At 52.6% G+C, this 15211-nt stretch overlaps 1 protein-coding gene across 3 annotated transcripts in view; it reads right to left on the bottom strand.

Moving 5' to 3' along the window:
• Positions 1–15211, bottom strand: part of Rps6ka1 (ribosomal protein S6 kinase A1) — a 36986-nt gene that overhangs the window by 6277 nt on the left and 15498 nt on the right. For all 3 annotated transcript variants that reach the window (XM_005079567.4, XM_005079569.4, XM_021232676.2), the window contains 15 exons: positions 15051–15167; positions 14444–14525; positions 12602–12682; positions 12346–12425; positions 11095–11201; positions 9974–10011; positions 9317–9459; positions 8833–8903; positions 8486–8574; positions 7475–7539; positions 7105–7207; positions 5325–5455; positions 3689–3814; positions 3394–3483; positions 2980–3138 (listed from right to left, as the gene is read on the bottom strand). In XM_005079567.4, the coding sequence (XP_005079624.1) occupies positions 2980–3138; positions 3394–3483; positions 3689–3814; positions 5325–5455; positions 7105–7207; positions 7475–7539; positions 8486–8574; positions 8833–8903; positions 9317–9459; positions 9974–10011; positions 11095–11201; positions 12346–12425; positions 12602–12682; positions 14444–14525; positions 15051–15167 (1482 nt within the window). The remainder of the gene's footprint in view (positions 1–2979; positions 3139–3393; positions 3484–3688; positions 3815–5324; positions 5456–7104; positions 7208–7474; positions 7540–8485; positions 8575–8832; positions 8904–9316; positions 9460–9973; positions 10012–11094; positions 11202–12345; positions 12426–12601; positions 12683–14443; positions 14526–15050; positions 15168–15211) is intronic.

The following is a 15211-nucleotide window of genomic DNA, read 5'->3' as shown; positions in this document are numbered from 1 at the left end:
TCTTGTAGACCAAGCTGGTCTCGAACTCACAGAGATTCCCCCTGCCTCTGCCTCCCGAGTGCTGGGACTAAAGGTGTGCGCCACCAACGCCTGGCCTTCAGATAGGGTTTTCACTATGTAACCCTGGCTGTCCTGGAACTCATTCTGTAGACAAGGCTGGCTTTGAACTCACAGAGATCCACCTGCCTCTGCCTCCTGCGATTGAGACCTGGGATTACAGGCGTGCGCCACCACCACCCTGGCATAACTTGTTACGTAGTCCAGGCTAGCCTGTAGCTTGTTACACAGCAGCCCGTACTGGCTTCAGATTCATGATCCTCTTGCCTCAGACTCCTGAGTGTTGGAGTCAGGAGCATGTGCTGCCGCCACATGTGCCCCTCCCCCACAGTACTGTGACTGGAGCTCAGGACCTCTAGTATTCTAGGTAAGGATTCTGCCATGGAACAAAACCCCCGGGGCCTTCAACCAGCATTAGCTTGAGAATGAAACAGGAAAAGGGAACATTTACTCTCTGATCTGACATGTTTAAATATCAGTCTGCCTGCATTGGCCATTTAAGAAACCAAAGCCACTTCAAACATGACCATTAAACACACATGTGGCAACCAAACTGAAGCTTTAGTTATGAGGTGAAGTCCCTTATACAAGAATTCTGGGCTCTGAGAAGGCTCAGTTGGTAAAGGCACTTGTGGCCAAATCTGATGACCCGAGTCACGTTGAAAGGGGATAAGAGATTCCTACAAGCTATCCCCTGACATCCATATATGCACTGTGGCACACTCTCCCACACATACTAAGTTAATTAAGAGAACAAATGTGAAAGTATTCTTCTAGTAAGTTACATGTAGTCAAACACTGCCATTTTTGCATGTCTAGCAGAAGAATTGATTCAAAGGCTCTGAAAGGATAAATCCACAGACAAGTGTCTTCCTGATGAGGAAACGGGGCCATCCCACCTGGGAGTAGTCAGGGGCAACATGAGGCGGGCAGGATCAAGTGCAATGTCACACTGAGGGGACAGGTGACCTCGCTCCCCACCCCCACTTCAGTGTTTTGTAGCAGAGCGCCTACCTAACACAACCCACAGCGATCAGATGGTCCTGCAAAAGGAGAGCCAGTGCCTAAGTCCAAGTGGGGGGGGGGCACTGTTCTACATAACCAGCTCAGGTCCTCTGACTGGCCCCTAGGTATGAGTGGAGGAGATCCCAAGCTTGTGGACCCGTGCGGACATCCTGACACCTACTTCCCTCCCAGTCACCAAAACATGGACCTGGACGCCAGCGGTTGGACACAGTCACAATAAGCCCATTTCCAGAGTCTCCTCTATAGATAGTCTGTTAAGGACAAAGAAAACTGGAATCCTGTAATAGTTAAGTACTCTTGCTGGTCTATAATCCCAGCCCTGGGGAGGATGGGGCAGGTTGATCTCTGTGAGTTACAGGCCAGCCTGGCAAGGCCACATAGTGAGTTTAGGAAAAGCCTGGGCTACACAGCAAGTTACAAGACTTTGTCTCAAAAATAATAAACAAAAGTAGGGCATGGTAGCACACACCTTTAATCCCAGCACTAGGGAGGCAGAGGCAGGCAGATCTCTGAGTTGAGACCAGCCTGATCTTCAGAGTGAGTTCCAGGACAGCCAGAGCTACACAGAGAAACCCTGTTTCAAAATCCAAGCTAACAACAACTATAATAATAAAGAACATTCAGCCTTCTATGGGATTTGTATGGATCCCAGACCTTGGCTGGTTTTCTCAGCCTTAGCCCCACTCTCCCGCAAGAAAGTAAGTCGACTTTAGACTTAGGAGCAAGAAAGTAAGTCGACTTTAGACTTAGGAGCAAGAAAGTAAGTCGACTTTAGACTTAAGAGCACTGTGCTCCTAGTACACATCAGGATCAGGTTTGATCCTCAGCAGGGACAAAAGAAGACAGTTTCTCCCACTCGTCATCATCATCAAAGTACAGAACGGTGCCAATGGTGAGGCAAAGCACTGCACAGGGCTAGAGGAGGTACAACAAGTTTCAGCTTTCAAGAAACACAGGCATGATGGGAATTACAAAGTAATGTAATTGGTACCGGCAGGAAACAACAGGTCCAGAACTGGGATGGATGTTCAAGGAACTACTGATCTCTTTTATACACACGGCTTGCCAATAGGAAAGTCCCACATAGCAGACAACATTGCTGTAAACTTTATGCAAATAAAGGTATTCGCTGCCATAGCCCAGCTGCACATACCACATACAGACTGTTAAAACAGTACTTGCCATGTGTGCTGGTTAAGCTTTTGTCACCATGACACAAGCTACAGTCATCTAGGAAAATGAGAAAATGCCTCCATCAGGCCGGCCTGTAGCAAACCTGCGGGGCATTTATTTTATTTTTGGTTTTTCCAGACAGGGTTTCTCTGGATTGCTTTGGACCGTGTCCTGGAACTCACTCTGTAGACCAGGATGGCCTCGAACTCACAGAGATCTGCCTGCCTCTGCCTCCCGAGTGCTGGGATTAAAGGCGTGTGCCACCAAGGCACAACTACTCCCTCTTTCTTAGCACCTGGGTCACCCTCTCCCCTTTTGAAGCCTTGAGGCTCCCCACAGGGACCCCTGCATCTTCCAAAGAAAATCTACTCCTCCCCTCAACTTCCCATGGCCACTTTCTTCAGTTGTGGGCTCCCAGGAAAACGACCGTATACTCCAAGCCTCAGACTTCTGACCTGCCAAGGGCCAGTAACAACATCTAATTTGGGACTTTATGGAAACCCAACTGGAATAACAAGGGAAACTTTCCCTTAAACTAATCCATAGCGTGGCGTATGGCACATAGGGTACTGGACAGACGCTCCTGAGTCTGGCCTCATGGCTTCCTTCCTCTTAGACTCACTCACCTACCCGTCCCCAGTCCCCCCTGGCTGGCAATCTGGAGACTGCCACACTGAGACAGACAGTTCTTGCACTCTGCGCAGGTCATGACCTTGGACTCACCCCCTGGGAATGCAAGTACTCCACAGTCTTGCTGATGGTGTGCAGGACGAAGCTGGCCTCCCGCTCGGAGAAGAACTTTTGGCGCAGGATCTTATCCAGCAGCTCCCCGCCCCTCATCAGCTCTGTCACCAGGTACACGTGCTTGCCGTCATCATACACCTGTCAGAGACCTCGCCGTCAGGCTGGGACCCTCAGCCACCAGCTCTCCAGACGAGGACACTCCAGTGACCCTGCTGGACCTCCACCCGTCTGAGCTCCCATCCTGCTAGACAGTGGGCGCTGGCCTCATCCCTGATGGTTACAGAGGGTTCAGAGAATGCCCCAGCCTGGAGGGAGGGCTCAGGGACTCCTGCCTCTTCTCATGAGCACTGGGAGGAGGCCCTGAAGTAAAAAACAAGGATCCCTCCCACTCACATCTTTCAGGGTGATGATGTTGGGGTGCTGTCCGTACCGCAGAAGAATCTCAATCTCCTCTGAGGGATCCCGTTTGCTCTTGTCGATGACCTGAAGAGTGGGGAGCACATGGCAATGTCAGGGGCACAGACGCCAGCGCCCAATTCCCTCTGCCACGAAGCCCCTACCACAGGACCAGGGACAATCAGCCACACACCTGTCAGAACCCACAGACCCCCCCCAGCAAAGTGCCACAGGTACACTGGCCTCGCCCCCAACCCAGCAGCCTTAATCAAGATATGGTTGGGAAGCCGACCTTGACAGCATACTCCATGTTGGTGGCCTTGTGGACACAGCGCTTACACACGGAGTAGGAGCCCACGCCGATTGTCTCCTTTACCACATAGCCATCACTGAAAACTAAGTTCTTCCCGTGGAGTTGCTGCAGAAGACAAGAGTCAGCTTGACCCCAGCTGCTACTGTCCAGGGACCATCCCTAACATCAGGCGGTGGCTCCGTAAAGATGGCATGGAGAAAGGAAAGTCATCAGGTTGTCACCTCAGTCAAGAACCTGCCCTTTCTGAGCCTCAGTTTCTACTCTCTGCAATGGGCACACTCACTGCAGGGTACAATCACAGGGTAGCCCAAGGGTGGGGGTGGGGGTGGGGGCCACGATAATACATGACACAAAGAAGATGGGCCAGGCCAGACCAGGAGAACCAGGCACTGAGAAGTTTACAGAGTGAGTTCTAGGACAGCTAGGGCTACACACAGAAACCCTTGAAAAACCAGTATGTATGTATGTATGTATGTATGTATGCATATGATTTAATTTTTAATTTAATCATACAGATGTATGTTATGTACGGGTAGATGCCTGTATGTATGCCTGTGCACCTCATGCATGCAGTACCTGCAAAGGCCAGAAGAGGGTGTCAAATCCCTGGAACTAAATGGTTGTGAGCTGCCATGAGGAAGCTGGGAACTGAACCCAGGTTCCCCACTAGAGCAACAAGTGCTCTTAACTAATGAGGTATTCCTTCAGACCCATGTCTCTAGGATCTTTTAAAAAGATTTCTTTATGTATATTATGTATATGGGTGTTTCATCTGCACAGTAAAAGAGGACATCAGGTACCATGGGATTAGTTATGGATACTGTGTAGATGCTGGGAACTGAACCCAGGTCCTCTGGAAGAGCAGCTGGTGCTCTTAACTAACTAGCCATCTCTCCAGCCCTGTGTCTCAACATACCTTATGGACAACTCTGGCTTGTACCTGCTAGCCTCATATCTAATCTGGTTTAATGTTTGTCCTGGACAAGGACATCCCAATATAGGTAAGAAATTACAGTGGCCAGGGCAGGGTGGCACATGCTTTCTAACATTTCAGAGGAAGACGTCTTTGGATCTCTGTGAATTCAAGGCCATTTTGGTCTACAATAAAGAGTTCCAAGCCAGACAAGGTATTTAATCTATTTAGTAAGACCCTGTCTCAAAGAACCAAAACAAGGAAATAATGGTGATCTTAACTCACACATCAGCCATGCAAAGCCTTACAGTACTGCAGAGGAAGGTCTGGTCATTGCCCCAGTTACAGAGGAGGAAACTGAGGCACAGGGGCCTGTGTCTCCTTCAGAGACTGGTCACCTTGTCAGCTCTAAGCCCAGGCCACGAGCTCTGATGATTACATTACTGCCCCTTAGCTGTACACTTTGCATGGAGCGGTCTATGTAAAAGGGGCATCTGTGTGCACATACAAGGTCCCTGCCACCTACTCCTATCAGGGCCACTCTGAGACAGGTGTCCCCGACTGCTTCACTAAGAGGTTTACACAATGACAGCGAGGTTGTCTGGGCCCCAGAGAAGTTTGCCCCGTTCAGCTAGAGAACTTGTGTTCTCAGCTCTTCTGCAGGGGAAAGGGCAACCGAGAGGCAGTCCCCACCCCCCTCACCTGTACCACCGAGTGCAGGGGGGCCTGAGTGGTCCGGGGCTTGCCGTCATCCTCCATCAGGCCAGTGGCCACGAAGCTGAAGCCACGGAACAGCTGATGTGCACCGGCGCTGGGGGGGATGCCTGGAGAGTCTGCCAAGGAGAGCGGGGGAGGACATGAGGGTAAGGGGGTTCCCTCGATCCCAAGGCAGTCCAGCAAAGGGAGACCACAGGGGTCCTGGCCTGCCTAGCAGGCAGCCATGCCGGGAACATGTCCAAGGCCACCCGTACCAGGCCTATGCCCATCTGTTCACACGAGTACCTCAGTGGTATAGTACTTGCCTAGAGTGTATGATGTTCTGGGTTTGACTCCCAGCACCACAAAAGAAATACAAACATATATACTGTTAGGTCTTAAGGAAACCTGGGACAAATACCTGTGGCTCCTCCCAGCACTCCTCACCCCGCCCCCTACTTTAAGCCCCTCCCTCCCAGGGGCTGGGCTTCTGCTTCCCTTTCCCCAGCCTGATCCCATATAACTCAGCTACTTTGGCTACTCCAGTCTCTTGGTGTGTGCCACCCCTCTTGGTCAGTGGCTCTTCTCTTGGCCCGTCTCTCCCTCCCTGACTCTCTTCTGCCGGCCATATTCAGTCTGGGCTCTTCCCTCTGTCTGCTTCCTCCCTTCTATCTATCGTAAAGATCTTCTCATTGTTTTCATTCACATACTAAATGAATAAATAAGCAAATCTGGCATGGTGGCACACACCTGTAATCCCAGCGCTCAGAAGAACTGCTACTAGTCTGACGCCAGTCTGGGTACGTGAGTCCCACGCTACCCTTTCTCCCCGTTGGCAGTCAGCCCCACTGGAGCTCCACATGCTCGAAAGAGTCTCAGAGCTGCCACACACGCTGTCCCCCTGGATTAGAAGATCTACTCCTTGTCCATCATTCAAGGCTTAGTTCATATGCCCTCCTCTGAGAAAGTTGCCTGAGGTTGCTTCTCTGACCCTCTAAAATCTCCTGCCCACTGACGGACTGAGCGACACGGTTCTCTTAGTCACCATGTCTTGACCACCTCTCTCCTACGGCTGACACACAGCAGACACCTGCAATGGACTTGGCAGAGAGAGAGAGAAGAGAAACAGCTCACAAGCGATGAGCTTCCTGTCAGCGGCGGTGTGGAAGCTACAGAGAGGGAAATCACTCTCAGAGAAGGCATCACAGAACTAACACGAAACTCCCCATTCACTGGCAGCATCTGGCCGGAAAGTCAGGGTCCTGCGCTCCCTCACTGGTTTTCTGTAGCCACCAAGGAATGAGGCGGGTCTGTGACTGTCTGAATGTTCCAGGTGAGCAAAGGAGCGCCAGCTTCGGGAGCCAAAGCCCATTCCTCATTCAACCAACCTGTGGGCATGTCACCTCTGCTCTGCCAGACTCTCGCTCCCCTCACAGGGTTGCCAGGTCAGATTCCTCATGCCTGACGCTAGTGGAGGTCTGACATGGTTAGTCTTCCCCGTGGGCTGGAAGATGCCTGGGGCGGGGGTCCTGACTTTCCTGCTGTGGCCTAAACCACCCCCACATCTCATTCCCTCACCCAGAAACAAAGAGGCCACAGAGCCCCAGAGAGGCAGCGAGGCAGTGTGAGGCCAGGACTGAGTAGGAATAGAGCCAGACACTGCCTATCTGCCTACACACACACCTGAGCTCCCAGAGTCCTAGGTCACCTCTGTATTCCAGAATTCCCCCAAAGATCTGCTTGACTGGGCCCGGTCCTAGACAGACAAAGCAGATCAGGGACATACCCCTGGGCGTGCGAGATGTGAACTCAGTGTCAAAGTAGAACGTGTCATCCGGCTGGGCCACAGCTGGCTTGAAAGGTGGCTTGATCTCACGACGGTAGAGCTTCTGTAAGGTGAGGCGTATGCTCTGATCACCATGGTGACCCCATAGTCTGCCAGCAGCCTGGGCAAGAACAGTGGAGGCTACGCTGCCCAGTAGACAACAGCCTTGGGAGACCAGTCTTGCCTTCAAGGGCATGGCATTGCCCTCCAAGGGCACTTTCAAGGCTGCCCATCTTCTGTCTCCCACATCTGAGGGCCTAGTTGGCAGAGGCCCCATTTCCCACCCTTCCTGTGACCATCACAGAGCCATGGTGAGGGCAGATTCACTCACATTCCAGTCAATGGTAGCGTAGAAGACATGCCTCTTAATTTCCTCCGCCCCATCAGGACCTGAACCTGAAAGGGGACAAATGAAAAGTCCAACCTCAGACACCAAGCCTGTCCCCCAGGTGCTCTGGACCAGCTGCTGCAGCAGAAGACAGGCTGGGCTCACCCTGCCCTCATCAGCACCCACCACCCAGAAGCCCCTCAGTGTTTTCTACTTCATGGCGCCTCTGATCATCGAGTGCCAGTGTACTGACAGAGGAAGGGCCAGGCAGGACAGGCGACTTGTCCAAACAACAGTCAGAACAGAAGCTGGACTTCTGAGATCAACAAAGTCCTTCATCTGCTCCTGCCACAAGTCTCACCCATGCCCTTCGCCTACTGGCCTCATCATCCCTGAGACAAACTCTTGTTCAATTCAACTCAGGGACTTGGGCTGGATTTTCTGAAGCTGGCTGCGGTCCAGATGAAGCCAGCAATTAAAAAGTCAACAAACAGTGTAGACTCCAGTACTTGACAGGCACGTCCTTCTGACTCAAAGAAACCTGGGGGCCAGGTTGGGACCTCAGTCTCCAGTGACACAAGGAACTTGGGGCTCAGAGTGGTGAAGTTACCTGCCCAATCACGCAGCTCATAAATGGTACCCAATCACTCAACAAATATTTACAGTGACTGCAAGGTGCCAGGCAGCGGGGACAGACACAGCTAGTACTGGGACCTGTCTTACTCCCCGGCTCATGTGCCTTCTCCTGAGCTAGCAACCTTGGCAGAGAAGCTATGTGGGGCCTCTGTCCTTGTCCCTGAGGGGGCAGGGATGACTCAGTTCCTGCCCTCCCCCTACACACAGGTCACCCTCCCAACACCACACATGGAGCCAGAAAATGGGGTGGCCAGAAGCATTGTCTGCTCACACAAAGGACAACGACTCCTTTCAGTCCCAGATGTGGCCCTGTGGCCTAGGCTGCAGCTGTACCCTGTTCCCCACTGCCATGCCCCCTCCCGAGCTGGGGTTGCTTACCAAGCCGATTGGCAGGATTCCTCTTAAACAGGGCCCGCAGGAGGCTCTGGGCTTCCGTACTCAGAAACTGGGGCATGCCTAGCTTCGCCCTGTAACAGCCGCAGGTCTCATCAGTGACATGCCCCACCCCAGAAGTCCCAGAGCCCCTTCCCTCTGTCTAGGTCTCTGTCCCAGGTCAGTCCAGACAAGTCAACTGCTAACTCACCTCCCAAAGACTTTAGAGAAATCTCACACTGGCCCCAGTAGACGACAAGGGTCTGTGGAGCCAGGGGAAAGGCAACTCTCTGCCCGAAACTGGCGTGGGATTAGGAAGACCTTACTAGTGCCAGGGTAGCACTGGACCTTACTTCAAAATCAATGTCATGGTCTCCTTCCGGTCCTTCCCCTGGAAGGGCAGGGAGCCCGTCAGCATCTCAAACTGCAGGAAAAAAAGGTGCAGTTTTAGTCTCTGTCTCCCACATTCTCCTCCTCCTTCCCAGGCTACCCTGATCCAGGCTCCCTGGAGCAAGGACCATGCCTGCCTCTACCCCATCCCAACCTAGGGCCCAGAAGCAGCACTGAGCCTTGAAGCGGGGGAGGAGGCTCTCGGGGTAGCCGACACCCCTGGAGGAGGCTCTCAGGGTGGACAACACTCCTGGGGGAGGAGGCTCTTGGGGTAGCCGACACCCCTGGGGGAGGAGGGCCTCCGAGTGGGCGACACCCGTGAATCTCCCACGGAAAGAAGGTGCAACAGCGTGCAGGGCAGTAAGCTCGGCTGTGAGACAGGAGGGGGCAAAGTGGCCTTCTTTGCTGTACACGTGGGAAACTAAGTCCAGAGCCTGGGACACTCACCATCAACACCCCATAGGACCACCAATCTGCACTGTGGGTGTGGCCCTGGCGGTTGACAACCTCGGGAGCCATGTACTCCACTGTCCCGCAGAACGAATAGGCCTTCTTCTCATGGTCAATGGCCTCCTTGCTCAGGCCAAAGTCTGCAGCATGGATGGAGGGGAGAGAGCCATCTTTAGGACCCCTGGCTTCCTCACTGCTACCACACTTAGCTTTCCTGGCCAGAGCAGGACATTCCCTCTGAGACATCAGGAAGAAGCTGAAAACCAAGGGGATTTGCCTCAGGTTGTAGTGGGGAGCTGTGATTCTGAACTGGGACCTGGGGATCTTGAGAGATGGCCCAGCAGTTAAGAGCATTGTCTGTTCTTCCAGAGAAACCAGGTTCAATTCCCAGCACCCACATGATGGCTGACGCCCAGTTCCAGGGTACTCTGGCTTCTATGGGCAATGCGTGCATGAGGTGTACAGACGCATATACAGGTAAAACCCCCACAAAATAAAAACAAGTAACATAACCAGGACTGCCCTTTGAATCCATATCTATAATTGGCACCACCTCTCAGGAAGCCTAGGGAACTCCCAGACCTCAGCGGAGAGCCTATCAGGAGGCCCCCTCATCCTTGCCCGAGTTAAAAGGAGCAGGTCTGCTTCACTCACCAGTGAGTTTGATGTGGCCTTCCTCATCCAAAAGGATGCTGGAACAGAGAGACAGGAGTCAGGGGCCTGGGCAGCAGGCACTATGTGGACTTCGTGGTACCATGGGATGGAGGAACTTGGGCCTGCCCAGAAGGGCTGGGTCCAGATCTACCCAATGAGTGGTAGGACAGAGGCCTGGCAGTGTCAGAAGGGCCCGTTTGGCTAAAGGGAAAACGACATCTCAGGAAAGGAACTCCCTTTCACAAGATTTGGATGTCAGTGGAACTTGTCTGTCTTTTAAGCACAGCGTCTACTATATTGTACAGGCTGCCTTCAAACTCTTGGACTTAACCTGACTCGGGGTGTGTCTAACTCTGCCACCAGACTTGGGGTGTGTCTAACTGCCACCAGGCTGTCCTAGCTCTTAAGGTAGCACTGGAAGGCAATGCATTCAGATACCAAGGAACACCCCAGGAGGAACGTGTCAGGAAATGATCTTTTTTTTTTTTTTTTTTTTTTTTTTTGGTTTTTCAAGACAGGGTTTCTCTGTAGCTTTGGAGGCTGTCCTGGAACTCACTTTGTAGACCAGGCTGGCCTGGAACTCACAGAGATCCGCCTGCCTCTGCCTCCCGAGTGCTGGGATTAAAGGCGTGCACCACCAACGCCCGGCCAGGAAATGATCTTTAAAGGCAGCATCTGGGGGCTGGAGAGATGGCTCAGAGGTTAAGAGCACTGCCTGCTCTTCCAGAGGTCCTGAGTTCAATTCCCAGGAACCATACGGTGGCTCACAACCATCTGTAATGAAATCTGGTGCCCTCTTCTGGCCTACAAACATATGCTGTATACATAATAAATAAATAAATTAATTAATTAAAAAAAAAATAAAGGCAGCATCTGTGCGTCACACTGCACGGGGCTGGAGGTGGGGGATGGGGGACAGGATGGGACAAGACACAGCTTCCTGGTGGCCTTTGGTAGCAGCACGACTGGTCAGGCAGTCCCTAGTTACCTGAGGTCAATCTGCTGCTGCCACCACCCCGCTCCAACCACGCATCATCTCTACCGGAGAGGCCCTGCTCTACAAGAGGCCCAGGTCTCTGCACCCTGTAGAGAGGCTAGGCGTAGGGCTGGGCCTCACTCACTTTTCAGGCTTGAGGTCTCTGTAAATGATGCCCAAGCTGTGCAGGTGGTCCAGGCCCAGTGCCAATTCAGCCAGGTAAAACTTCACGTCCTCCTCTGTAAACATGACCTGCCACAGGGAAGGAAACACGCTATAGTCGGGACACCCTGTTCCCTGAAAGCTGGGCTGCGGGGCAGCCAGAGACTCTTGGCGTTAAGGTCTACCCTGGGGACATAAGTGTAATGCCACATATCTTTCTCTAATACACAAGTCACTCACTGGGCTGCAGCTTGGAAACAGCAAACAGAAAAATAATCCAAGTCCCCAGGAGTGAAAGACTAGAATAAATTGCCTCTCCCGGGCAAAATGAAGAGCTAGGAAGCTGTAACGTAGAACAAGGTGGTTTTCTATATCCTGGTACGGAACAATCTGAGACACTCAGACTCACGAGGCTACGCACAGAAAACGAATACTTCTCAGGTAAGACGTGAGGTAGGGACTCACAACATGTACAGGATGTATTTACCAAAGGAACCTGAGATGCTTAAATAAGAAACCAATAAAGAATGTTTACCTAGCTGGGGTGGAGGCCCACACCTTTAATCCCAGCATTGGGGAGGCAGAGGTAGGTGGATCTCTGTGAGTTCCAGGTTAGCCTCCTGGTGTACAGGGCGAGTTCCAGGACAAGGCTACACAGAGAAACCCTGTCTCAAAAAACCAAAAAAAAAAAAAAAAAGTTCCCAATTGTTAAAAAATCCTTTTATATTGGGTCCTTTATATTCTATCCTTTTATGTCAATGACAGGACAAGAAACTTAAGTCTTTTTTTTTTTTCTTTTTGTGGTTTGGGACAGGGATTCTGTGTAGCCCTGGCTGTCTTAGAACTCACTCTGTAGACCAGGCTGGGCTCAAACTCAGATATCCTCCTGCCTCTGCTTCCTGAGTGCTGGGATTAAAAGCGAGCGCCACCACCGCCCAGCTAGAATCTTAAGTCTAGCTTCCTAGGTGGGTTTAGGCTTCTTTCCCTAGACAGTCTACCTCAAGCAACTATAGACCATGGTGGTGTCACATTTAGGCCTGTTCATCTTCAGTCTATCAGAGAAGCTCGTAAAGGCTTTGCCAGGGGTGGCCTCTTTCAGGTCCGGTGACTTTTCTTGAGTTTGGGGACTGTCAATCTGGGGAAGTTAACGGCCTAGACCACACCAAGAGTGGTCTTCATAAGGTCCCAGGATGGGACTCTGCATCACATCCCCAGCAGTGGGATGTCAGCTTACCTCCTTGGAGAGTCGTGTGAACAGGTCACCACCACGCAGGAAGTCCAGAATGAGATAGAGCTTGCCCTCAGTCTGGAAGGCTAAGAGAGGGCAGAAGGCAAGATGGCGTCAGCTGGGCCTTGGGACCAGTGCCTCTACTCCTGGCTCCTGGGTCTGGCCCATAAGAGGTGGGACAAGGAACAAGGAACACAGCAGTTGACAGGCAAAGCTGGACACTGAGGAGAGGGTGGCACTTGGGCAGGGTCTGTGGTCTCACCGTAATGCAGCTTCACCACGAATGGGTGGTTCACATCAGCCAGGATGTCTCTTTCCATCTTGGTCCGAACTCGGTCACGTACTGGCCAGAAGACAAGGGAAATCACTAAAAGTCTACACACCCAACACAGCCTGTGCAAGCCCAACTCTGTCTCTTCCCACTCATTCTTCCGAGTCTGCACGCCCAAGGCGCTCCCACCCTGGGGGGGCATTCAGTCTGTTCTTCCCTCCCCTTGGCCGCTTGGCCGCTCTTGCTCCCCATGAAGTCCAGGTAGAGTCCCTGGTGTCTTGCCCAGTTGTCCAGTCTTCCACCACGCCCCACAGCCACTGAGACCCCGTGCCCAGGGCGCCCTATTTCCCGAGGCCCCCAGACGCTGACTACCTCCTTCAGGGTACCTTTATCAACCCCTTTCCATCTCCCAAGAGTCCCTAGGCTCAACGCTACAATGGAATTCTTAGGTGGGTCTAAGAGGACGCTCCACACAAGCTTTGCTCTTCACTGTCTTTTTTCTTGCTGGGGAGGATTATTTGAGACAAGCTGCCATGTAGCCCAGGCTCGCCTCAAAGTCACTATGTAGCCAACCCTGGCCTTGAACTACTGACTTTTCTGCCTCTCTCGTACGCTTCAATTATAGGTCTCCTGAATGTCTGGTGGGGGTGGGGGTGGGGATAAAGATAAATTCTGGCCACCAGCAGGTTTTTGGTTGACGAGGTTCAGACCCTGCCACTTCCAGGAAGTATCCCCAAAGGTTGAGGCTCTCTGGGGTTTCCACAATGCTGGCGTTTTCCCATCACACTACTTCCTATTTTGTTTTAATCCCGCATTTCTCTCCCCAGATGTGGCAGGGGTCATGCTGCAGTTAACTACTCCAGACACTTTCAAACACACCTCATGTTTCCAGCGACCTCAGGGTCATGGATCCTTGTTCCTGGGGGTTCTTCCTTTACCATCTCGTCCTGGCAAATTCCTGACATCCTTCAAGGCACAGGTCCTACGCTTACTCCTCAGAGCTCCCAGACTCTCACCTGACCTCTATGACTCCGTAGCCCATCCCTCAACTCCTTGACCTGCACACAAGCCTGTGCTATCCTCACTGCCAGGCCATGTTAAGACTCTCCACCCAGTCCACAAGTCCCTTATGGTAGGGGCCACATCTTTTCATCTTTCTCCTCCCCTGTGGTTCCCACAATTTCTCTTGAGGGATGATACTACTGTCAGCCCACACTAAAGCCACTGTCCTTAAGACTGACCCCTCCCTTTCTCCATGTTCCACCCCCAGCCAAGGCTTAGCTTGGGATCCACCTGATGTCTGGACACATTGGTTCCCAGACCAATCAGAATCAACAACTGACCCACAGCCAACTATCCATTCTCATATACTTTTGAAGCCCCCAGAATTGTTGCCTCTGGCTTGGGGCTCCCTTCTGAGCCTCTTTGTCATCCAGCTCTGTGGCCTCGTCTCCAACTCATCTTCTCTTATGGGTCCCCAGCTTCTGCACCCTGGGGCTCCCCGCTCTTCTCTCATGCTCGTCTCTGTTCAGAACCTCCCCGAGACCAGACAGCCTCAGGCTTCCACCATCCAAGCATCATGAAGCCACTCTGCAGACACAACACAAGAGCCTCCCACCCTCAAGCATCCTGCACCCCACTACTGCTTCTAGGCTGTACTTGGTTTTGGGAGGCAGAGAGGGCCCAGGGCAGCTGACAGTTGGCTTGCTTTCTGCCCCATGCTAGAGGCCCCTGAAAACAGAGGCTCTTCCCTCATCATCTCCACAATCCTGCGGCCTGGGCCTCCTCCTCACACAAACCCAGCTTGAGTTCTGCGCAGGGAAGCATTCTTACCTTTCAACGTTGCCTTCTTTAACACTTTCATGGCATACAAGTGCCCACTGTCAGGCCTGGTGACCTTGCGTACCAGGAAGACCTGAGGAGGAAAACACAGGTAGGAGGTGAGAGGTGGCTCAAAGCCTTCCCACTGGCCTATAAAACTCCCCAGGACCCCAAGATCTCTCCCTCGGTTATCAACCTCTTACCCATACCCTCTGATCCTCTGATGGACTCCAAGGTAACCCCGACACCCTGTGGTGTCCTCCCCAAGACATCTCCTGTGGTGTCCTCCCCCTCAGACATGACCTGTGGTGTCCTTCCCGAGACATCTCCTGTGGTGTCCTCCCCCTGAGACATGACCTGTGGTGTCCTCCCCCTGAGACATCTCCTGTGGTGTCCTCCCCCTCAGACATGACCTGTGGTGTCCTCCCCCTCAGACATGACCTGTGGTGTCCTCACCCTCAGACATCTCCTGTGGTGTCCTCCCCCTGAGACATGTCCTGTGGTGTCCTCCCCCTGAGACATGTCCTGTGGTGTCCTCCCCCTCAGACATGACCTGTGGTGTCCTCCCCCTGAGACATGTCCTGTGGTGTCCTCCCAGTAAGGGAACTCTCTGACTTACTTTGCCAAAGGATCCCTGCCCCAGAACCTTGAGGAGCTCAAAATGGGATGGATCAGCCTTCTCAGAGCCGGCCTTGACGTGGTGCGTGATGGAGATCTCCTTGAGGACGCCCTCATCCTGATGGAGGGACAGAGGTGGTAGGCCCGGGCCCCTTTGTAGGC

The sequence above is a fragment of the Mesocricetus auratus genome, unplaced genomic scaffold, assembly GCF_017639785.1.
Source record: "Mesocricetus auratus isolate SY011 unplaced genomic scaffold, BCM_Maur_2.0 Super-Scaffold_100014, whole genome shotgun sequence".
Lineage (NCBI taxonomy): Eukaryota > Metazoa > Chordata > Mammalia > Rodentia > Cricetidae > Mesocricetus > Mesocricetus auratus.
Note: the sequence above shows the minus strand (reverse complement) of the source record. Positions and strands in the feature narration are given on the sequence as shown.